General features: G+C 43.8%; 1 protein-coding gene across 1 annotated transcript in view; it reads right to left on the reverse strand.

The window, feature by feature from the left end:
* The window catches only part of plekhm3 (pleckstrin homology domain containing, family M, member 3), a gene marked incomplete at its 3' end in the record, with an annotated part of 76,852 nt that overhangs the window by 11,097 nt on the left and 39,740 nt on the right, over window positions 1-26,015 (reverse strand). The window contains exons 9-11 of the mRNA XM_080752713.1: window positions 12,614-12,759; window positions 11,669-11,862; window positions 3,043-3,106 (exon numbers count right to left, since the gene is read on the reverse strand). Coding sequence (XP_080608839.1) covers window positions 3,043-3,106; window positions 11,669-11,862; window positions 12,614-12,759 — 404 coding nt within the window. The remainder of the gene's footprint in view (window positions 1-3,042; window positions 3,107-11,668; window positions 11,863-12,613; window positions 12,760-26,015) is intronic.

Raw genomic sequence — 26,015 nt, forward strand, 5'->3', positions numbered from 1 at the left:
TTAGCCTCTAGGGAGTGCGCTTACAAAGTTTGAAACTGATCGGTGGAGTTATAGGTAAAACCACAAATCGGCCTGTTATAGCGCCACCATGAGGCTGATAAAAAAAAAACAAGTGGCATTTCTTCCTCGGCCTAGTGGGAACGTGTGTGCGCGATTTCATGATAATTGCACTTTGCGTTTGTGATTTGAGGCATTTTGTTCAAAACGGCTCAATCCTACAAACTTTGGAAGCCAATCTTAGCCATTCAGGATGGAATATGCAAAATCGGACAGATCCGTGTCGATTACATGACTGTCGAGATACTGCCTACCGATTTGTAGGATTTTTGGACAAAATCTGTAAGAGTAGTGCACAGAAATGTGTTTTGCGAACATCGGCCACTAGGTGGCGCTAGAAAAGGCCCATTTGAAAAATTTAGGGCAGAGGTTCTAGATTGGCATCCAGGGAATGTGTGTGCTCACTTTGGCAGCGACCGGGCCAACGGCGACTGAGATTAGGTGCTCACAAACTGCGAGGACGCACGCACGGACGGACGCACGCACGGACGGACGGACACACGGACGGACGGAGGGGAAAACATACTCTCCCCCAAGCCTTCGGCTGGTGGAGACAATAACTGAGTAAGCATGTTTGGGCTCTCACAGCATATCTCCATATACAGTGCATGGATCTCCATACAGTATATGGGTACCAGGGGTCTCCATATATGGGTAACTGGTTCGATATACATCACTGGCCAGATGGCCAAGAATTGGCCATCATACGAAAAACATTCACGGGGGCCCCGCAGTGAATCCTTGTACCCAGGGCCCAGAATTTGGTGCGACACCCCTGTGTGTGCGTCTACACTGTGTGCATCTGCGTGCCTTTTGTGTGTGTGTGTGTGTGTGTGTGTGTGTGTGTGTGTTTGCATGTTGTGTGTACGTACGTGTGTGACAGCGTGTGAGTAATTGTGCGGTTGTGAGGACGTTGGGAAGAATGGAGAGATGTCACGCTTTGTTTTCCTGCCTGTTGATTCTGAATGTGACCAATTAGTGAAGAGGAGAGGGGGGGGGGGCTCAGCTAGAGAGAGAAGGGGGCTCCAACTATTTCACCACGAGTGTCTGGAGTAGTTCTTGATGACAGAGAGAGAGAGAGAGAGAGAGAGAGAGAGAGAGAGAGAGAGAGAGAGAGAGAGAGAGAGAGTTGAGAAAGAGAAAAGAGGAGGGGAGGGGGGATGGTTTGAGAGAGAGAGAGAGAGAGAGAGAGAGGGAGGGGAGGGGGTCGAGGGAGAACCTAAACAATAGCAGTTTGGAGGAGCCCCCCTTCAATGGCCAACTGACACATAGGAGCTGCTGCCTTTGAAAGGACAGCATGGAACACAACTGAACACAATGGAAGACGTGTAATAGACAACGTATGGAGACGTGTCCAACAATAGAAGACATGTGCTAAGGACGACAATAGGCTATATGCACAGCAGCCATATTGGAGAGAAGTTGGGTCTCTTCTCACTTCCTTCAAAGGAGTTACCAATGATACTAATGAAGGCTATGTTCCATTTCATGTAGCACAGTGGTTCTCATACCTTTTATTTCAAGGACCCCCATAACTCTGAGAATGTACAAATGGAAACAAATGGTTCCATTTGTACACTCTCAGAGTTACAAACCTTTTAAGAGGCCATTTGGAACCCCCAAGGAACCACTTTGAGACCCACTGGTGTAGCAGAGTGTTTCCAGTGAGCCAACTGACTGACCAGAATGGAACAGAGCCTTCATGAGTATTATTGGTAACACCTGTGAAGGAAGTGGGACGAGACACAACTTCTTTCTAAAATGGCTGCTGAGCATATAGTCTATAGAAGAGATGTCAAGGACAACGTATGGAGACATGTCCAACAATAGACGTTGTCAACAGAACAGAGCCAAATGCATCACAGCTGGGGGGGTCCCAAGCGGATTCCAGGGGGTCCCCAGCAAAACATTTTAAGAAGCCTAAAAGCCAAACAGAAATGTAAATTTGTATTCATACATTTTCCAATGTTCAACGACAGAAACACAATTAAATCTTTATTTGAGCAACAATTAATCATGAAGTAAAATGTCATAATCGACACAGCCTACTAGAGTCTAGGAGCCACCGAAAAAGAGAAGCTCCCTCTCTCTCGTGACATGAGCAGCATCTTGGGACACACACCTGTGTTTTGGGGGGCTCCACCCAAAACACACCTGTCTGACCCACGTTTATTACCAGAGACACGTCTAAGCTCTGATAATACCAGCACACACCGTTGATTGTAGGCCTGATAACTATCTATGAAACCTCAAATATGACAGGTATGTTTTAATGAACGACATGAAACATGCAACACTGATGTTTAAGACAGGGGTCTTCAACGTTTTCAGGCCAAGGACCCCTTAGCTGAGAGAGAAATGAAGCAGGGACCCCCAGATTCCATATAGCTTCATCGTTTGACAGCACAATCATCAGTGTATTTTGGAATCATGTCAATTTGTGTTTTCAGATATTTAACCACTTGAACCGTCAATACTTAATAAACTTGACCTTTCACTCTGTACTTAGTCTGCTTTTTTGCCCCTCTACACCAAACCTCTCTTTGCCGAAAATAGCCGATCTACAAGCTCACAAGTTGTGAGCTTGTAGATCTGCTGTGTCTGCAACGCCTCGCGCTGCGAGGCGTTGTGAGCTTGTAGATCGGCTATTTTTGGCTAAAGTTCTCAGAATATGGACATTAGGGTTTATTTTTCTTTTATTTATTTTTTTGTTACAATAAGTGTTAAATAGCTCTATATTCTGGCAGTAATCTTAGATATAGAGTGTTACACATACCAAGGACTTCCAATGTCCTTTTAGGCAGGGTGTTTAACTGTACAGTACTTGTACTCTACTACATTTCTATTGTATTGACTATACTTGTACTGTTTTTTGTCTAATAAAATAATCAATCAAAAGAAACGTGCATGTGTGTGTGTGTGTGTGTGTGTGTGTGTGTGTGTGTGTGTGTGTGTGTGTGTGTGTGTATGTATGTGTGTGTGTACCTGCTGTAGGTCTGACAGAGAGTAAAGATGGATGTGCTGCAGCAGGTATTCTCTGGGGAAGATCCTGTGAACACACACACACACACACACACACACACACACACACACACGCACACACCAAAACAACAATTAAACCTCATTATACAAAAAAGAGCAGATTGATTAATGCAAATAGGCAGGGGTGTCGCACCAAATTCTGGGCCCTGGGTACTTTTGAAAAATAGCAGATCTACAAGCTCACAGCGTGGCACCGAGTGCCGCTCTGCGAGCTTGTAGATCTGCTATTTTTTTTTAATCGTGAACATTTATGCAAGTCTTTGAATATTTTGGAAAAACCTGTTTCTATGTCAGTGGTGCTCAAACTTTTTCATGTGAAGGACCCCCAAAATGATATGTATTTGGCCACGGACCCCCATCTCAAAATATTTAGTCCCCGGGACCCCCCAGAAGCAAATTTGAGTTACACATTTTCATTAGAAAATAGATATGTTCAAAGATTTGCACACATTTTCAAGACTTTTCAAAAATAGCAAATCTACAAGCTCGCAGCATTGTGAGCTTGTATATCTGCTATTTTTCAATAGCTAAAGTATAAAATAATTAAGGCCCCTCCACCTTGGGCCCTTATAACTCAGTCCTCAAAAAATTAAATTAAAAACGCCCCTGTGTTTTTTTTATACATTAATGTTATATTATCATTAATTTAATATTATCATTAATATATAAGCCCATTATTTGGGGTCTCATTTGCAATATAGTAGTGGCCCAACAGTGGGCCCCATCACACAGGTTGAGAACCACTAGCCTATATGCTACTGTAACTGTGAGATAATATTAACCACATCCCGACCGGATTTGACCGACGGCTTTGACTACGGTCGCCCAGCAACAGCAGGGTGTTTGGATGAAATCGTAGATAAAACCTATTCGGACGCACGTTGTGGACAAACACACACAGGGTTCATATGTACACACTCACACAAAGCATACGCAGGATGCACATGCACGCTTACTCAGCACACACACAGTTATGTGCGCGCACACACATACACTTGCGCACACACACACACACACACACACACACACACACACACACACGCACACACACACCTTAAGAATAGATACTATAGAGTTGACCCAAGTTAACAGATGAACGGTTATTGAAAGAAGCCGAATCCAGCAAATGACTGAAACTTAAAATAATGACAAGGGCATAGTAATGGTCTTGTTAGGGTTGTCACCATCACGCCATTTTTGCGATGAACTATTTAATTGTAGTTTTTGGCAACGAGTATTCCAATGTGTAAATCAAAGTTGGATTTACATTTAAAATACAAAAATTGCACAGGGTAGATATGACAAATCATTTTTTTTCCTCCTCTAACTCGATATCATCACATACCTGACAAAATCTCTGGGAATTTTTGGAACACAGTTCTGTGCAATGCAACTCCTTGCAACATGCAACTACTTGCAACCATTATTCCCAGTAACAGTCGCGACTAGTTGCATTGGTGCGGTCTGCTCTTAAGATGGGGATTAGGGAGGGGACGACATGAAAATGTCATGTCAACGATATGAAAATTTCATGTCAAAATTATTGTGACCAAAAGAATTGCGATTTTATCGCGATAATCAAAATATGCCCAACATTTATTATCCTGGGGCGGAACATTTGCCAAAACAAAAATAGATGAACTACAAGCTCGTAGATCAGCTATTTTTTGGCCAAGGGATTTGGTAGTGAGAAAAAAAGACTGTTGAAGTACGGTATTTCCAGGTCCATTTTACCAATTATAGAGGATTTAAATGGTACCGGATATGCAGCTCGGAAAATAAAAGGTGAATTGATCCCAGTGCATGACAGATGATCATTTCACGATAAATTACAAGTCTCCACATAACGATTATCGTCCCAACCCTAGGGATTCTAATTTAAAAAAATAAAAAATAAAATAAAACGCCATGACCCAGGGATAGCGGGAGTGGCGTCAGGACTCCGGCACTCCATACTTAGAGGGGTCTAAGAAGCTGAACTGCAGTGATATCGATAGATTTCAAAATATTATCAAAGTACCCCGCGGCGCCCACTTTCAGAAACCCTGCGCTACAGACACGGCAGATAGGCTCCAGCCCAATGGACCCATGGCTGGGGCCAGGCTTACTTATCATCTGAAACAATTGTGATCAGGCCATTATGTAATAATTGTGACAGGGCCCCAGATAGAGGTGGCAGTGAGTGTAAGGCTGAAGTATTCTCCCATACGGGCCATGTGGATACAGTCTATCTGCTATCAGCACACACTGACAAGCTGCTGACAAACGTAGCATTGCCGTCGAGCGGAAACCTCCTATCTCCACTTTTTATGTTTTTTTTTCTTCTTGCAAAATATGCTATGTCGAGGGGTCTTCAACATTTTTAGGCCAAGAGACACATGAAGCAGGGACACCCACAACCTTTTCAGAGATTCCATATAGTTTCATTGTTTGACAGCACAATCATCAGTGTATTTTGGATTCATGTCAATTAGTGTTTTCAGATATTTAACCACTTGAACTATCATAAACTTGACCTTTCACTATATAATTAGTCATCTCTTTTTCCCCTCTACACCAAACCTCTTTGCCGAAAATAGCCGATCTACAAGGCACGAGGCGTTGTGAGCTTGTAGACCTGCTATTTTTTGGCTAAAGTTCTCAGAATAAGGACACTAGGGTTCAAGACAAGTGGTCTATCACACAAAGATTTGGTGGCCCCCCTTTAGTAACTCTGAGGACCCCCTAGGGGTCCCGGACCCCCTGTTGAAGACCCCTGTGCTACGTCATCATACAAAGGGTGTCGAGCAAAAGTAGTGAAAATAGACGATCTACAAGCTTGCGGCGCGTCGTGAGTTTGTACAGTAGATCGGTTATGTTCACTATTTTCAAAATGATTTTAAAATAAAACGGATTGGTTTTAGGACATACATGGTTTTCACCCGACAGCGATGATATGATATCTGTACATAATTGCACTACACTGTAGTGCATCTTGTTACTATGTGACAAAACACATGCATGAGAACTCTGTGGGTGAGAGAAAAGTGTGTGCGCGTGTGTGTGTGTGTGTGTGCGTGCGTGTGTGTCTCGCCACTACCCAGCATGGCTCCATGTTAAATCCAACCTAATCTGTGATGAGTGTCATACAAAATACAAGTACAGTGCGCGTGTGTGTGTGTGTGTGTGTGTGTGTGCGTGCGTGCGCGCATTTGACGTGCCCTAAATGTGATCCAGACACCTCGCGGTGTTAGGCACCGCTGATAAACGGCACTGTTTGACATGTAACTATGGGTTACCAGACACATACTGTACACACACATATGCATGTGGGTGCGCGCACGCGCACACGCACACACACACACACACACACACACACACACTCTCTTGAGTAGGTTTATCAGATGCTATAGATGGCCACACCCTACTGTTAAGCCCATGGGCAAGTTTGTGTTTGACTTGATAACAGTACTCCAGTACTTGACAACTACCATTTACTGATTAGATTGGAGGCACACACACACACACACACACACACACACACACACACACACACACACACACACACACACACACACACACACACACACACACACACACACACACACACACACACACACACACACACACACACACACACACACAGTATCCTTAAAGCACCTGATATTATTTGATTCAAGACTTTAGTTTGCACTTCTCAATCCGTCTTTCTCTCTATACTGCAGCACCCTGGTCTCCCCCATCTCTCCACGCGCGTGCGCGCGCGCGCACACACACACACAGGCCATTCATTAAGTGTGTGTATCTAGCTATCATTAAGTGATTAGTCTACAGTGTAATGAAGGAGGGAGTGTGTATGTGTGTACACAATGTGTGTGTGTGTGTGTGTGTGTGTGTGTGTGTGTGTGTGTGTGTGTGTGTGTGTGTGTGTGTGTGTGTGTGTGTGTGTAACGTCGCCACTAAACTCTGTGACAAGTCCTGGAAATATGAGGCGTCAGGGAGCTGTGTGTGTGTGTGTGTGTGTGTGTGTGTGTGTGTGTGTGTGTGTGTGTTGTCTGTGTGTCTAACAAACACAGACAGAAGGCTCCCTTGGCAATTTGATCGACCAATCAGTGGACGATAATCACGGGCAGTGTTGACCAGAATGACTTAAGTTAGTGGTAGTTGGTGAGAGGCGGAGTCAAATATATTAACTCATCCAGTGCCCAGAATCACCACATGAGGGCGCCCAATGGCCAGAGAATCCACCATAGACATACGCTGTATATGCACAAGCCGTGCGCAGCCATGACGCGCCTGAACACTTTCCTTTGTGTCATGAACTGGAACAGGATGAAGTTAGCTTGAAGTTAGCTATTGGCTACCAAGCATTTTAGAAGCCCTATTTTCGGCGATTTAGCCGTGATTAAACCTTGTGCACCTCATGGATATGCATGGAACAGAGAAAATGAGCTCTAAAGATCCTGGATTGCATTGGAGTTGACGAAAAATATCGGCGGCACGACGCTCTCGCGGGCCGATGTAAACAGATGACGGCCGGCGGCCGGCTCGAAAATTTAGCCCGGTGCTTCGGTTAGGCCTCTGGGTGTTTTTTAAATTTTATATAAAAAGCCGGACTAGTTCGGGATCGGCACCCCGAACGATAAAAAGGCCGAAATAAAGTCGAACTAGTTCGGGATCCGCACTGTAAGAGTTAATCTGAGCGGCCCTAGCCTGGGCATGCTGTAATAGGCAAACAATCGTCAAAAATAGCCAGCTTGTAGATCGGCTGTGTTCAGCAAAGAGATTTGGTGTAGAGGGGAAAAAAGGAGGGGACCAAGGATAGACCCCTAGGGGAACCCGGGTGGTCAACAAAGTACAGATCCATCAAAAAAAAAAGAGAAAAAAAAGAATACCGTGTAAAATTTTCTTGAAATGTTTGTATATTTCTTTACACTTTCATAAATTCTAGATACATTGCACATGCAGTGAATTATTCCAAACCTTTTTTTGTAGAAATATTGCATTTTTATGGCATACAGCCAAATGTACTTTTGGGATTTATAATAGAGAAATGTCAACGTTCTGAAGTCTGAGTTGCTTGAAATCCAGTAGGAAGTTACTGCAGTCAGTAAGGATTTGGGGGGGTGCTAGGGCATCTGCAATACTTTCTATGTATAGCGGTTTAAGTGGTTAACCATTTACACCATAATTCATACATAAACTTCAAAGTATTTTATACATCTACAATGTACAGTACAACCTACAAGACCTATTTTATTCAAGCTACAATACATACTGTTTCATAAATCTACAGTACAAGCTCAGCTCGAGTTTTTTTTTAACTTTTCACCTATAACCACATGCCCAAAATAGGGATGCTGGATTGAACGTTTTTTTTTAAATAATCTTTCAAAGGCAGAGAGCTCGTCGACTTCCTTGCTTTCAGCAAATTGTTTGGTTATGTGCATGCATGTGTACGCGCATGCGTGTGTGTGTGTGTGTGTGTGTGTGTGTGTGTGTGTGTGTGTGTGTGTGTGTGTGTGTGTGTGCGCGCGTGCGTGTACTTGTAGTACTGTACTTGTGAGGACTAAATGAAGACCCAATAACAGTAGAATTTGAGAAACAGATATTGTGTCCAGTGGTCCTCAACCTTTTCAGGCCGTGACAGGCACTAAGAGCTGAGGCATTACATTTTGTAAAACACGGTTCTATTGTGAAAATAGCAGATCTACATGCTCACAACGCTTCAAAACGCGAGGCTTTGTGAGCATGTAGATCGGCTATTTCACAATTCCTGCCTCTAATATTTGCCAATGTCTAATTTGTCATTTTAAAGGTATTAACGCTTTCAATGCCACCTTTTCACCACTAGAGGGCGCCCAGTGGCCATAGAAAACACCCATCCACAAGCGCTGTAACAGCACAAGCCGTGCGCAGCCATGACAAGCCTGAACACTTTCCTTTGTGTCATCAACAGGGACAGGATGAAGTTAGCTTGAAGTTAGCAATTGGCTACCAAGCATTTTAGAAGCCCTATTTTCGGCGATTTAGCCATGATTAAACCTTGCACTTCTCATGGATATGCATGGAACAGAGAAAATGAGCTCTAAAGATCCTGGATTGCATTGGAGTGGATGGTAAATATCGGCGGCGCGACGCTCTCGCGGGCCGTGTAAACAGATGAAAAGCCGAACTAGTTCGGGATAGGCACCCAGGACGGTCCAAATCATCCCGAACTAGTTCGGGATAGGCACTAAAGCAGTTAAAAAGTCCTTAAATTGTCACTTTAGAAATGTGCATATACACTATACACTTAAATGTTTTATGTTGGTTTGTTTACTGTTGAGTGAGAAACAATGTTGCACATTAAGTTAAACATCTGGGAACGCCCTAAAATAATTTGGGGACCCCCTGGGGGTCCTGATTCCTGAACCACAGGTTGAGAACCGTTGCACTAGACAAAGGACTGTTTTATGGAAAGAACGAAAGAACAAAAGAAAGAAAGAAAGAAAGAAAGAAAGAAAGAAAGAAAATTAGACATACAATTAGGAAAATGTCAGGTTGGGGTTATGATTAGACATTTACTGTAGAGGAGGTTAGGTTTGCTGTTGGGGTTGGAGTCATGTCTGATTTATACCTAGTTGCACAACAGTGTCGCACAATTGAACATCACCGATCTGCAAACTCACAACGGGTGGCAGTGCCACGCACCCGGAGCTTGAAGATCTGCTATTATCGGATAAGGGTTGAGTTAAAAATTGACAATTATGGTAAAAATTATATTCATGAAATCGCCATTCTAAAATATTGATGTCCTCACAAGTGTAGTAATAAAGGTTTTTGTGTGTGTGTGTGTGTGTGTGTGTGTGTGTGTGTGTGTGTGTGTGTGTGTGTGTGTATGGGGGTCTCCTCAGATCCCCCTAGCAGTAGAGTGATGACCAGGGGAACGTTTTAGCGCCACGGCGCTCATCAATCCTGTACTGTTTGGATGTGGCGGGGCACTGGCCTGCACTGGCTAATGGGATTGAGGTAAACACGCACACATGCACGCAGGGCATGTGCACACACACACACACACTGCATGCATACTGTACACAGACATGTACGCATGCATGCAGTGCGAAACTGCGAATGCGCGCAGCCGCAGTCCATGCACACACGCATGGACGCAAGCCACTCCACCCAAGCTTAAATTGACACAGCAGTAGGGATGGGACTATACGCGATATTATCGTTTATCGTAATCGTACCGTGGAGATTTAATTTATCGTGAAATCGTCCTCCGTCATGCGTTGTGAGCTTGTAGATCGGCATTTTCTTTTGGCAAATGTTCCGCCCCAGGAAAATGTATGTTGGGCATATTTTGATTATCGCGATAATATCGTAAATCGTGATTTCTTTGGTCCACAATAATCGAGTCATGAAATGTTGATATCGTCCCATCCCTACCATGAATCAGAACAACATGGCTGCCTTGTGTGAGCTGGTGACCTGAGCTGGGGCACAGAGCATCCATCAACCCACAGACAGCCTTTTAGTGAGGGATCCCTCTCTTATAAACACACACACACACACACACACACACACACACACACACACACACACACACGTTTGTATTACAATATTTGTGAGGACAGATTTTATGGACTTTTACATACTTTTTGAGCATTTCTAACCTAAAGTCGAAAATAGCATAATATGCTATTTAATGAAATGGGTGTGACACCAGTGCAAATCAGGCATAACTAACTCCTAAACCTAAAATATCCAGTATTACAAAAACACACACACACACACACACAAATGAATATGCAGACGGGATGCAAGCATACAGTACATACATGTACGACTACGAACAAAAGTAACAGATGAAACAATGTACATGCTGCGTACAAATGTGCCCTTTCAGACACACAAGCTTGCACGCACGCGCACACACACACACACGACCCTTCTCAGTTGAGTGATCCATTATACACCTGTCAACATTCCACACTGCTCTAGCACAGGCCACCTGCTCTGCTGTGGTCTCTCTCTCTCGCGTGCACGCACATGCGAGCGCACACACACACACACACACACACACACACACACACACACACACACACACACACACACACACACACACACACACACACACACACACACACACACACACACACACACACACACACACACACACACACACACACACACACACACAGGTAGTGTATGCCAGTGGTTCTCAACCTTTACAGGCCGTGACCCCCGAAATAATCATATTTGAACTGGGGACCCCGGCACCCTGACGAGCACTGAGAGTTGAGGAATTTTGTATAACACGTTTTATTGTGAAAATAGCAGATCTACATGCTCACAACGCCTCGCAAGCATGTAGATCTGCTATTTTGAGCATGTAGATCTGCTATTTTCACACTTTCTCCTTCTAATATTTGACAATTTGGCCAATGTTTAATTTGTCATTTCAGAGGTATTAATGTTTTCCAGGACCCTTGATCAATTTCAAAACTTTTCCAGTACTGGAAAAATATTTTTCTAATTTCAAAATATTTCCAGGAATTTCATGACCGTGGGAACCCTGGACAGGTGTCCAGTCCAGTCCAGTTACCTGCGTCTCAGGTCCTCAGCCACGGTGGCTCTGCAGCTGAACAGGTAGGCCCTGAGGGACTGCAGCTGCTGGCGGAGACGCAGCACGCTGCTCAGCGCCTCACAGTGCTCGTACAGACACGGGTTCAACTGCTGCACGTCCAGCAGAGGCTCCTCGTACACAAACTCCAGGAACTCCTTGGCCTGCTTGGACACCTGCACGCGCACACACACGGACGCGCGCACACGCACACACACACACACACACACACACACACACACACACACACACACACACACACACACACACACACACACACACACACACACACACACAATTATAGTTAAAGGTAAGGAAAGTGATTTCACTTAAGTTTCAGTTTTCATGTACTGTAGGTGACAGGCAGGCGAGGACCTTCCTCCAATCGTGATCAAGTGGGGGCGGGTCTTGGTGCGCGTAAGGCCTGCCCCCACTCGACCATGATTGGAGGAAGGCCCCACTCTATCCTGATTGGGGTAAAACTTGTCACTGTCACCCAATAGTTTTTTAAACTGCTTTTTTTCTCCTCACAGGAGATAAGGCTGAAGTCCAAATATGGACAAAACACTCTAGTCTATAGTAACTAAGTACTATCAGAACATAGAGCCATTTGTTATTATTTGAATTACATGAAATCACTTGGCCTACCAAAATAACAAAAACAAGGCTTTACAAAAAAAATTAAATAATAAGACGATAACTAACTGAAATGGTGTGTAAGAAAATGTCTGTAGCTTTAGTCTTTGGCAAAACCAGAAAAAGAAAATTGCACAATAAAAAAAATGCAATTCTCACATATTAATTAATTGGAAAAACAATCAATATAAAAATTGCTGAGACGAAAAATGTTTCAGTTGCTGCCCTACGCTGACCAGACCTGGGTCTGTACGGGAGACAGGTTGGGACGTTGGCGAGTCCCACACCCACCTTGTGCTTGCTGGTGTCCCAATTGTGCAGCAGCCGCGCCGGGATGAGGAAGGTGTTGTCCTGGTGGCAGCTGTGACAGTAGTACCAGCCGCTGTAGCAGCACACCTTGGCTTTCCCCCGGGACAGGCCTACGGGTCGCTGGCAGCCTGGGAAGGGGACACAGTGGGAGGGTCAGTGTTAGGCATGGGACCATATGAAAATCACGATGATTGTGGCAAACGAAATCGCGATTCACGATATTATTGCGATAATCATAATCCATTCTCCTGGGGCGGAACATTTGCCAAAAAATAGCAGATCTACAAGCTCACAAAGCGATGCGTTGTGAGCTTGTAGATCGCCTATTTTTTGGCAAAGACATTTGATAAGAGTGAAAAAAAGAAATACTGTATCAAGTACGCATATTATAAGTACCTTTTACCAATTATAGAGGGTTTAAGTGGTAACTGTTATGCAGATGGGCAAATAAAAGGTGAATTGATCCCAGTGCATGACGGATGACGATATCACCATAAATTAAATCTCCACAGACCTCTACACTGAAACAGGACACACAAGATCTAGAGAGACTAGTGTGTACAGATAGTGTGTGTGTGCGTGCATGTAAAAGAAAATGCATCAATTTACACATGTGAAACAAACGTAAATAAAACTATAACATATTGCAAATCCTATCATGGAATCACACAGAGAAACAGATCAAATACATGTTGACAGGTGTGGTCGCAAAAAGGTTACAATCAATAAAGGTCAGATTGCATGACAAAGAATGCTGGGAGGAACCTGCTTTGGTTTATCAGAGCGTGTGTGTGTGTGTGTGTGTGTGTGTGTGTGTGTGTGTGTGTGTGTGTGTGTGTGTGTGTGTGTGTGTGTGAGAGACGTGAGTTTGTCTAGCTATACTTATGGGGACTAGACGCATGTTAACACAGTCACCTGCAGGGGACCTCTGACAGTGTGGGGACAAAATAGTAGGTCCCACAACGGTTAGGGTTAGGGGTTAGGTTTGGGGATAGAGGTTAGGGTAAGGCCACAAGACTTGCATAAAAATGAATGGAAGTGTATGTAATGTCCCCACAAGTGATGTATATATAGTGTGTGTGTGTGTGTGTGTGTGTGTGTGTGTGTGTGTGTGTGTGTGTGTGTGTGTGTGTGTGTGTGTGTGTGTTAGTGATTAGCTGTCCAGGGGACTATGAGTTGAAGTGAATAATGAGGTTGCTCTGAGCAGCTAATCATTACGGAAGGAACCGAGGTTCACTGAAGAAGTATCTAAACTCACTGTTAATGTGTGTCAGTTTACAGCTCCCACTCCTCCACTAAAAACCACAAACACCCACACAGATAACTGAATTGGCCTCATATCCTTGTTTATTGCAGATAGTTCATAGTGTACACTACACAATTTTCACAATTAAAATTACAATATCAGTTGCTTTAAAAGTAAATAATTATACAGCAAATAGTTACAATAATAAAACTTCTCTGAAAGTTCTGCTGAAAAGGCAGCTGTCCAGGAAGAATCATGACACCCAAGGGACAACTTGACACAGCACGCTGCAGCGTTGTGTCCTTGGTTGCCATGGTGAATAATGCAACAACCATGTTATTTTTTTTAGGGACAATGTAACCGAGTGTTTTCAACGACAAATTGTAAAATATGTGATGGCTAAAATTGTGCGTCACTGCTTCAGAATTATGCAAAAGCCACAATGCAGAGTCCAAGTGTCAATAGCTACAGTAGGCCTGCTATTATCGTATCTTTGACACGGCAGACCATATCAACCCTGTCTGTTAACATCTAAAACATCCCAAAACCTCAGATCAGACGACATCCTTGTTTTCGTCCCGTAGTCACAACACGGCGGGGGGACATCAATGACACAGACAGAGAGAGGGACGGACCGACGACGCGTCCTTTTGTGTGCTCAGCCGTGTCTGTTGTTCTGCTTCTCTGCTTTGTCTTCCGGGCTCTTTTAGAAGTCTTCCTTCGCGACGCCCAAACACCCGCACGCGAACCGGACAACACGCTTCCCACACGCGTGCGCACCCATACAAGCACAGGTTTGTATTACTAGAGCTCTGAGGACATCAACGTTTTAAGAAAGTCATTTTATGAATGCTATTGTATTGCTATTTTACTATAGCCTAAAGCTGAACAACAGCCTATCTCAAAGCTCACAACCGGCGATGTGTTGTGAGCTTATAGATCTGCTTTTTTTTTCGGTGCACAACACCAATAAGCAATTATGTGTAGATTAGGCATAACTATCTCTAATCCCTAAACCTAAACTTCTAAATGTCTAATGCTAACCCCAACCTGAATCTTAAAATCTAGTTTTAAACATAAAACATGAAATGTTTTAGACCAGGAAAGTGGTCCTCAGACTCCTCACAATGTCTATTTCTCATATTCTGCATACTTGTTGGGAGATTTGGTACTTACTGTACAAGTATAGTAATACCAAGACACATACACACACACCCCCAAACCCAAACAGGTGAAGGCAAGCAGGTGTCCCTTATCCGCACGATCTAGGAAGACGCGGGGCCAAGAAAAGACGAAAGCAAATGCAGAGAAAGAGAGACAGGAAGAGAGAGAGATCGCTATCATTGTGATCCTTGGAAAACAGAGGATTGACAGGCTATAGAAAAGAAAGGGAGTGTGTCTGAGGGCAAAATGTCCCCCACACAAATAGAAATAGTTGTTGGGGAAATAACGTCTGAGAAATAAGACATTGTGAGGACAATTTTCCTGGACCTCGCTAAGTGGTTATGTTTTTTATTTGTGATTATTTAAAAAAAAATATCGACCTTTGTTTAAAAATAATAATACATTTCTTTATCGCTGTGTTATAATGGACTCATACGGTATATATAAACATCAGTTTAATAAGCGCTCCCAGTATGTATGGACCCTCAATTAGGAAAAGATTCAGGTTGGGGTTAGGGTCAGGTTTAGAGATTTATAGGTTAGGTTTAAGGTTTAGGAACACAGTGCCTGGTTTATACCAGGGATAGAAATGACAAAATATGGCGTTCATAAATGTGCCTTTTCTAAAATGTTGATATCCTATCCACCTGTTTCCGCGAGAATTTACTGTAGTAATACTGTAATTATGTGTGGGACACATCCGGAGAACGTGCGTGCGTGCATACAGGCGCGGAACAATCGCCAGCGATGTGCGGAATCCGAGCACTTCGGCCCCCAAAACGTGATAAAAACGGCAAAGACGGAAAGGGCGAGAATGGACAAAAAAGAATGGCGTGCGAAAGAAAGAGCGACACAGAGAGAATGCGAAGGATCAAAAATAGGACAAAATAAAAAGAGGACAGGGGGTCTGACAAAAAGAGAGGAGGGTAGAATGAGTCGAGACAGCCTGCTAGGTATCACAGAGTGCCATCTGACATCTGACGGAGACACACAATGGTCTAATCAGCCAGTGGGGCCATTCCTACTTTATCTTCAAGAGAGAGACCACAACACACTGGCCAAACTAACTTCAGCTTCAACACAGTAAAAACAATCCTCTCTTTCTATGTAATATTGCGACCCCTTTGCACATTCGATTACTGTTATCTATCTATAAATGCGACAAATCTCTGTCTGTCTGTTTGTTTGTTTGTTTGTTTGTTTGTAATCCGCGTATCTCGAGAACCGTTCGTCCCACCGGCTTCAGATTCGGCACGCGCGTTCCCCACTGCGGCGCGGAGTGCAGTGCCGGGCCTCGGCCCGACTCGGCATGCGGTTTTCCCGAAGCGGCGCGAAACGTTCGGAATCTCCTTACGCGGAGCTGATTGTTAACATCAGGCTGTTCCTGAGGAAATCGGCACAATCGCTGACTCATTGTGACATCACTTCATAAAAGGCTCTGACATCACGTACGCCAGGAGTCAACAAAAAATCTCTGTGAAGAACCGTTCTTCCCACCGGCACGCGCGTTCTCCAGATATGGGCATAAAATGAATCCCCGAATGCGGAGCTGAAAAAGGGTGGGGACAAAGGCTAACAGAAGGCAAACAGATGGTCAAAACGGGTCCTATGACAACAGGTATATTGGGGTTTGCATTAAAGGGTGGGGACAAAGGCTAACAGATGGTCAAAACGGGTCCTATGACAACAGGTATATTGGGGTTTGCATTAAAGGGTGGGGCAGGCATAAAATGGACGCAAATAGACATATATCTCCATATATGGGCATATGGGCATAAAATGGACCCAGAACTATATCTGCAGTGATCTCCATATATGGACATAAAATGGACGCCGACAGACAGACAGATACAGATATCTCCATATATGGGCATAAATGGACACAGGCAAACAGATGGTCAAAACAGGTCCTATGACAACCGGTATAATGGGGTTTGCATTAAAGGGCGGGGCATTCATTCTCTATTTACATCGTTCCCGAGTTGGCCAGGTCGCCAACATGACAACAGGTATATTGGGGTTTGCATTAAAGGGTGGGGACAAAGGCTAACAGAAGGCAAACAGATGGTCAAAACGGGTCCTATGACAACAGGTATATTGGGGTTTGCATTAAAGGGTGGGGACAAAGGCTAACAGATGGTCAAAACGGGTCCTATGACAACAGGTATATTGGGGTTTGCATTAAAGGGTGGGGCAGGCATAAAATGGACGCAAATAGACAAATATCTCCATATATGGGCATATGGGCATAAAATGGACCCAGAACTATATCTGCAGTGATCTCCATATATGGACATAAAATGGACGCCGACAGACAGACAGATACAGATATCTCCATATATGGGCATAAATGGACACAGGCAAACAGATGGTCAAAACAGGTCCTATGACAACAGGTATAATGGGGTTTGCATTAAAGGGCGGGGCATTCATTCTCTATTTACATCGTTCCCGAGTTGGCCAGGTCGCCGACTAGACGCTGGGCCGCCCTAGCTTCTAGTATTACTAATTTATGTAGGCCTACACTGTATATAATGTATGCTCAACTCCCTTGCACATTTGACTGTGATATTGCTGCTACTGATTAGATATGCACATGCTCTTTACCTGCACAGTTAGATATGTTTCCGTGTATTTTTATTTTTCCAAATGCCATAGTTTGGAACACTTCTTTTCAATAACGTCCTGCATTATGTGCAATTTGTGGTACGCAGGTCCGTTGAGTGATTTCCAACTCCAACGTGCCATGCTGCTCAATGTTTTGCCACTCAGGGAAGAGGATTTTACAGGTGCGTCAGAGATGAAGACGGCGACCACAGTATGGATGCAGTGAACTAGACAACCTAGAGCTAGAGTTGGTTTCTCAACCTTTTCTGGATGACTGCCCACCACTTCAAAATCTTGAAAGACCCAGCACAAACCCTACCCATCTTAACCCATTTAGACCTATTCAAAAATATTTTGTGGGGTCCCCAGATGAGTAACCTAATGTGCAACATTGTTTTCTCACTCAACAGTAAACAAACCACCATAAGGTTTAAGTGTATAGAGGGTATCTGCACATTTCTAAAGTGACAATTTAAGGACTTTTTTTAATACCTCTGAAATGACAAATTAAACATTGGCCAAAATGCCAAATACAAGATGCAGACATTGTGAAAATAGCCGCTCCACATGCTCACAACCAGAGAGAACCACTGTCCTAATGCAAATCAAACTGGGGTTTGAGAATCGCTACTCGCTGCGTGGTGGTGTAGCTCTCTCCTCTTCCCACACAACTGCTGTGTTGGAGCTCCTGGGCCCTGGGTAGCGGACAGAACCACAGTACCATGCAGCAGGGTGTCGTGTGTCCGCGCAGCCCTGTAATCCACCAAAACCACGCTAACCAACCGCGCTACTGAAATAGCACACGGTCACCCCAGAGAAAGAAAAAAAAACACCAACATGGAACACTGGCCTAACAGCAAGAGACACAGAGCAGTTCAGCCTCAAGGGACTAAAAACTCTAAATGCCAAACGAACTGAACTCGGGACCTCAAGCTTAATTTATGTATACACTCCATTGCAGGGGGTGTCGTTTGTTTCCCAAAAAGAACTGATCTAAGCGAACGACGTGTCATGATGGAGTATATATAGAAGGCACTAGTTTGTGTTCACGTTTAGCCTGAATAGCTGATCTACAAGAGTGAAGGATTTTCCTTCCATTATGATGACACTGTGCAAAACACGTGTGTCTCAAACTGTGTCTAAAGAGATCACGTCCTAACAGAGAGGTACTGTAGGAAGAATTGTTTAAAAGGAGGGATATTGTGTTATTTCAAGGTCCGCACAAAGTTGATCGTCTCAATCTGTGCCTATGAAGTATGACTATGATTCTTCCATTGTCCAAAGGCAGGCAGTTGGCGTAATAATGGAATGAAACAGCCAAATTACTCTTTCTTATGTATTTTATGTCTGACTTCTTTTAAGAATATTCTTTCTTTTGACACTGCTGCTAAAGATAGAAAGATACAGGGATATGTTATGCCTTTGCTTGTGCACTTTTTGACATTGCTGGAAGAGGATAAGATATTGATAAAAGGAAAAGATATTGTATCTGCACATTTTTGACACTGCTGCTAAACGACTGAAACGTCTCTAAGAAAAGACTGTAACCTTTTTTTTCTGTCACATCCACGTGTTTTCATCCTTATTAGTTTTATTCTTACTTTGTATTACTATTCATGCTGTTGTATTATCGTCAGGGGAGTCGCACCAAATTCTGTGCCCTGCTGGGTACAAGGATTCACAGCGGGTTGTTTCTATGTCAGTGGTGCCTGATTATGGATCACACTGGGAAAGATGGATGGAAACGGCATAGAGCGCTCGTTTTCAGTTATTGTCCACGACATTACAAGCGGCGCGAAGGCCAGCGGACCTTGGTCCTGCTCTTCGCCCCCGAGCGCCGCAGGTGAATACAATCGTTCTATTTATGCCCAGGCCGTAAGGCCTGGGCAAGCGCACGATAAACGCCATGATAATTGGGTTTTGGTGCACCTTGCGCGGTCCAAGTGACTACAACGGAGCGCTTCCTACGTCCGGTTCAGCCAATCACAAGCTTCAAAAATGAGTCCGGGGCGTGGTTATCCATCTTTCCCAGTGGGATCCATAATCACGCGTCAGTGGTGCTCAAACTTTTTACCCCCAAAATGATATGTAATATGGCCAGATTGGCCACAGACCCCCAACAGATCCCCCATTGTCACACCCCTAGTTACATCACATCCTTGAGTCCTGGCACGGGAGCATCTCTGTGGGTACACTGTTGATCAGGAGAGCTGGTCCTCAGCCAGACAAACGCTGTGTCACTTCTGGGAAGGAGGTTTGTCCCGGGCCGGCTGGCTAACCAACCTGTGGCTGCCGTGCAACCACACCGCTGCCACTGTCAGGGATCACATGCACAAAAACACACACTCATAACACACATGGCCGGTGCACGAAAACACACGGCCGCACGCACACAAACAACTTCTGACCTAGAAACCGCACTTTCGATGTCAAAACACAGTCGCATATGGTCCCGGTCCCCACAGCAGCAGCAGTGGCCTGTAATGTGGACCAGGTTCTGGGGCCTAGTTTGGGCCCTAGAAAAAACAAAGCCTAAAGAGCAACAATCCCAAATACAGATAGCTAGCAGCTCTAGAGGAAGAAATAGACCTTGGGTAAATAAAGACATGAAGGCATCTGGCCTCGCACACTCGTTTTTCAAGCAAAGCCACCAAGCGGGTGGCCACCGTCCAACCGCGTCACAGAAAGGCCACTGGAGATCTGTTCCCGCCAATGATCGCGGAGACCTCGGAGTGGATGGAGCCAATGAGGGGAAGGATTGATGAGTGTGCTATTTATATAAGCCGTGTTGTGGAGAGAGAAACCTTCCTAGCAGTAAAAGACAACAGTATATGTTCTCTCAAAGTGAGCCTGGGCACCTGAAGCCATACCTGTCATTCACTGGAGAAGAGCAGAAGCTAAATGGCTCAGACCCAGACCAAGCGAAACATATGTTTTCACTTTTCCCCTGAAAGAACGAGGGCATCGTTGCGCTTTTAAATCTACCAAAAAGCAAACGGAACTGAAAACAGCCAAGTTTGTCTCACTTCGGCTGCCGTAAGGCTTTGCGTGTGACGCTGAATGTGTATGCACAGCACAGTCCTATAAACACAAGGTTGACATGTTAAGTGGTCAGATGGGTGGGCAGCGTAGGTTTTCAGAGCATGTGTTTTTTGGAGAGGTGAAACCGGCTCACTATGAACAGCTATGTCCGTGGCTATGTGGGTGGGTGGACATGTCTGTAGCTTGGCAATACCTCTGCTGACCACGCACGCACGCAACACACGCACACACGCACACGCACACGCACACACACACACACACACACGCACGCACACACGTGCGTGTCATGTTTCCGGCTTGGGTCAATGGAAGTACCATAGAACATACATCACAATGGAAACTCATTTTTATAAAGTTTTTAATGAAAAAATATATATTTTTTAAATATAAATATCAATAAAGTCTTTGTGTTTTGCCAATTATTTATGATGTGTCATGTTTCTGGCTTGGATAAATGGAAGTACCATAGTACATACATCACAATGGAAGCTCATTTCTATAATGTTTTTTTTCTTTTCTTTTTTTTCTTTTTTTTTAGGAAAAATACAATTTTTTAAACATAAAATATCAATAAAGTGTTTTGCCAATTATTTGGGGGCCCACTGGTGTAGCGGAATAAATGAGTGGCCATGACGGGCACTGAGTGTCGTTTAGGGGCCGTTCCAGAGAGGCCTCCTGTAGGTGCAGCCAAACCCCACTCTCACCCAAAAACCACACGCACATCTGAGCCTTTGTGACTCACTATGGAGGGAAGAGAGAGGGAGACAGGAGGGAGGGATGAATGGAACATTAGAGAGGAGAGAGAGAGAGAGAGAGAGAGAGAGAGAGAGAGAGAGAGAGAGAGAGAGAGTACCCTGCATACTGTGAGGGCATGGTGCTGAGGTGCACAATTATTACATAATCGTCTTATTGAAATTATTTGACATAATCACTATTATTATGGCACAATCGTTTCCATGTCGAAAAAGCTTCATATATGTTCAAACATTTTCAAAAATAGTGGAAATAGCAGATCTACAATCAATGTTTTTTTTTTTTAAGAATAAAGTTGTCAAATATGCCAGTCATTTATTGGTTTATTTAGGTCATGGGTCATATCTGCCATGTGCAACTTCAAAGCCTACAAGCCAAACAGAAATGTAATTGTCAACAACAAAAACACAATTAAATCGTTCATCGCAATTATTTGAATGACAATTAATCGGCATGTAAAATGTCATATCATGACAGCCCTAGGTACAAGGGTGAGCATATCTGAGAAAAGGTAACGTGGGGGGGAGAGAGAGATAGAGACAAACAGACAGAGAGAGACATACAGAGACGGAGAGAGACAGAGACACACAGACAGAGAGAGACATACAGAGACAGAGAGAGACTGAGACAAACAGACAGAGAGAGAGAGACAAACAGAGACAGAGAGAGAGAGAGACAGAGACAGACTGACAGAGAGGTGACACAGAAAAAGGAGTTCAGGCTTTCAATGTACTAAAACGTTGATATCCTCCCAAGTATACAAACCTGTGTGTGTGTGTGTGTGTGTGTGTGTGTGTGTGTGTGTGTGTGTGTGTGTGTGTGTGGTGGTCGCAGGGATGGTTGGGGTGGGGAGGGGTGGTATAGGGGTCCAAGAGGAGACCCTGCTTTGATGTTTTCCATTCATACCAACCAAACACTCAAATAAAAATGTACTCAAATGGAGAGGAGCCTGAGAAAGACTGTTTGATTGTGTGTGGGGGGGCATTGCCCTCCTTTTGATGTAAGCCCGCCACATCTCCTGATGCCCTCTATCTCCAAGACCGCGTTCACATCACGCACGCACTCGCGCCACACACACACACACACACACACACACACACACACACACACACACACACACACACACACACACACACACACACACACACACACACACACACACACACACACACACACACACACACACACACACACACACACACACACACACACAACTGTACTTGTGAGGGCATAAACATTTATGAATGCCATTTTCACAATTCATTTCACACAACCAAGGGTAAATCAGGCATAACTCAGAATGTACAGTAACAATTGTCTTGTGAGGACCAGGACAATGTGTGTTTCTCAAATTCTACTATGCTTGTGTGGACATTTGGCTGTCACAAGTAGAGTAATAAATACAAGTACATGCACACACCCATGCACACACCCATGCACACACACACACACGGTCTCAGAGGTCCTGAGAACGTGCTCTGTCCGAAAGACAGGGGTCATGCAAACCTGAGTGTGCACTCAAAAAGAGTGTGTGTGTGTGTGTGTGTGTGTGTGTGTGTGTGTGTGTGTGTGTGTGTGTGTGGGCGCGTGTGTGCGTGTGTGTGTGAACTTGGGGGTGGGTGGCGCAGCGACGGGTCACAGGCATCAAACGGACAGTGGTCATTTCCTTCAAAAAGGAGTGAAAAACGGTTAATTCTCATGTTTTAATGAGTTGAATACATTTGCGCTGAATGACAAGATAAAATGAACAAAATGGCCACATTTTGATGTTAAACAAGCGATGGCTGGATATGTATGGAAGGGCGTGGCGTGCATATGCAAAGACGGGCCGCTTCTATAGACTTGAAATGGCTTCAAAGGCACATGATGACAGGAAACTAATGGAGCGCTGTGAACATCACAGCACTCTGTCATCACTGGGTCTGCTTTAGCGGCAGGCGGTGGCATTCAAGAGACCTTTTATTTGATTTTATTTCCATTATTAAATGGACTAGTGCTGCAACTATCAATTTTTTTCTTAGTCCACCGATTACGTTCCAATTAATTGAATAATCTAGCAGCAATTTATAAATATATATTATAAATATATTTTCTTTATTGCTGAGGCCCAGCCCTATACTGTATACAAGCTCACAACACTATTTTTGAAAGTAAAAACAGCTAATGACATGCATAACTTAGGGATCAATTACTCATTGATTATTTTATCAGAAGTATCCATTTTCTTTTAATAATCGATTCTTTCAATTAGTCCGATGTTGCAACCCTACAATGGACAACAACGAACACAGAGGTAGAATGGAGCAGAATCAATGCTGTACTGAAAACATTGCAGTTCTCATTAATGACCTAGACTAGAAGGTGGCGCTATTTACCCTCCTGCTGGTCTCAGGACACTTCCAATGCCATTAAACACAATGTGTATTCGACCAGACTTTACACTTGATTTTGTTACCTTAGTAAACATTGTCATAAACATTTCATGCTTTCACTCAGTCACTAGTTTAAAGTCTTACATTGATGGTAAAGCAGGTTAAGCTTCTAGTGGTTCTACAGAGTGAAGACCCGCCTTCGCTCCCTGTGCAACCAATAGCATTTGCTTTCCATTTCCATTTTAGAGACGGACATCAAAAGATTAGGATATGAAAAAATGTAATAATGATTAAAACCAAACCTTGGAGATTTACACTTGACCTGTGACTAAAGGGCCAGATTTTCTTTATTACAACTTGAACTGTAGCATTAGTGTTAATTTCGTAGAAAAATGTCGACTACCTTTTTTTCACTGATAAAAACGAAAAAAAAAAAATAGATAAAAACTACGCTGATAACTAAAACTGAAGGGGAACACACACTGGACGCGGCGCGTCAAAACATACAGCCCCATTATTTTCAATGAACTAACCCACACCGGCGGCGTCAGACGCGCGCAGCCGTGGGTCTGCCGCCTCGCCTGCCGCACCGATACGCCATTTTTTTTTGTTCTATTTTTCCAGCGTTGCCGCGCGGTTAACATGTTCTCCCATGGTTCTCCCCACCGGGGGAAATGGATGTGCTGTGTGGCAGCGTGCCGTGTCCAGTTGGGGTTGCCGCGCGGCACATCACATACGTCGATACTGACAATTTCCTCAACAAATAGAAACTAGAAACAAACTAAGCCCAGATGACTAAGTGTACTGACAATTTCGTCAACAAATACAAACTAATACAAAATAAAAGCTACTGGGCTGGTGGTTCTGACAAGACAATGTTAGGCAGTACTGGGAAAACCAATTGTTGTCTTGTTGTAGCCGACTGTACTGTTGTACTGGGTTGGTTGTACTAGAATCATTGGTTATATAACCAAGTGTGGTCTTGTTGTACTGTATTGTACGGTATCCCTTAAAATAGTTTTTCATCAAAAGGATGAGAGAAAATGCTATATGAAATAATTTTAGATAAGATTAATAATATGTTCTATGTTATTTGCTGACAAAAAATGTAAAGTGGTAAAATAATTGTCCTGACTAAAGCTAGACTAAAATGTCAACAGTTTTTGTTGACCCAAACTAGACTAACTAAAATGACGTTGTCTTGGACTAAGATAATGACTAAAAGGCTTGACTTTTAGTCGACAGTCGACAGTTTTCATCACATTTAGTCAACTTCATCCTAACAAGGGCTATTGAAACTGGACTGACTGACAATAAATTAAAAAAAATGGCTCACAAAATTAACACTAGCATAGCATCTCTATTCTGGTAGCCTGGGCCGGCTTCCAATTTCGGGCTTTTGATCCGGTCTGGAGCGGATGGCGTCCTACGTCATTCTGTAGTCAAAATGGACTACACTTTGGCAGGAAACACCAAACCGGAAACAGTTTTAACCCCTACTTGCGCATACGCTAACTACTTGTGCATGCGCTGACTGGGTTGAAACTGTTTCCGGTTTGGTGTTTCCTGCCAAAGTGTAGTCCGTTTTTTACTACAAAATGACGTAGGGTACCATCCGGTCGAGACCGGATCAACCGACCTGTTTAGTAAACGGAGACCAGGCTTTCCCCCAGAAAGCCTGGTGACGCGAGGTTACTATTCTGGAGGGGGCAGTGTAGAGTCCTGGGGGACTCTGGTCAACTATGTACAGGGTCAAAGTAGTCTGAGTCCTATCATTGTATTGTGAAGAGGCCGTGTGAAAATCATAAAGATTTCACAACACAGCTCTTGTACAGTCTGTGTGACTGCTACACAGAGGTCAAGTCAACCACAGTCCTCACAATAGAACACCATTTCCCAAACAGTGGGCCGGGACCCATATGTGAGTCGCAGAGAAATGTTTATGGGTCGCGTTGAGTAAAGATGTCATTTTTTTTTTTCCTGTTTCCTATATTTAAAAAAGGAAAAAAATAAGAAATTTTCATCAATTCAAAACAATTATTTTTTTTAATGAAAAAAATCCAATAATTTCCACAAATACATTTAATAAAAGTTCAAGATCTACAACCTCACAACGCTGCACAAAGCGTTGTGTTGTTTGGGAACCACTGCAATAGAACGTATGTTCTATTGCATAAATGTTTTTATTTCCCTGCCACAG

The sequence above is a fragment of the Nannobrachium achirus genome, assembly GCF_963921795.1.
Source record: "Nannobrachium achirus genome assembly, chromosome: 22".
NCBI lineage: Eukaryota > Metazoa > Chordata > Actinopteri > Myctophiformes > Myctophidae > Nannobrachium > Nannobrachium achirus.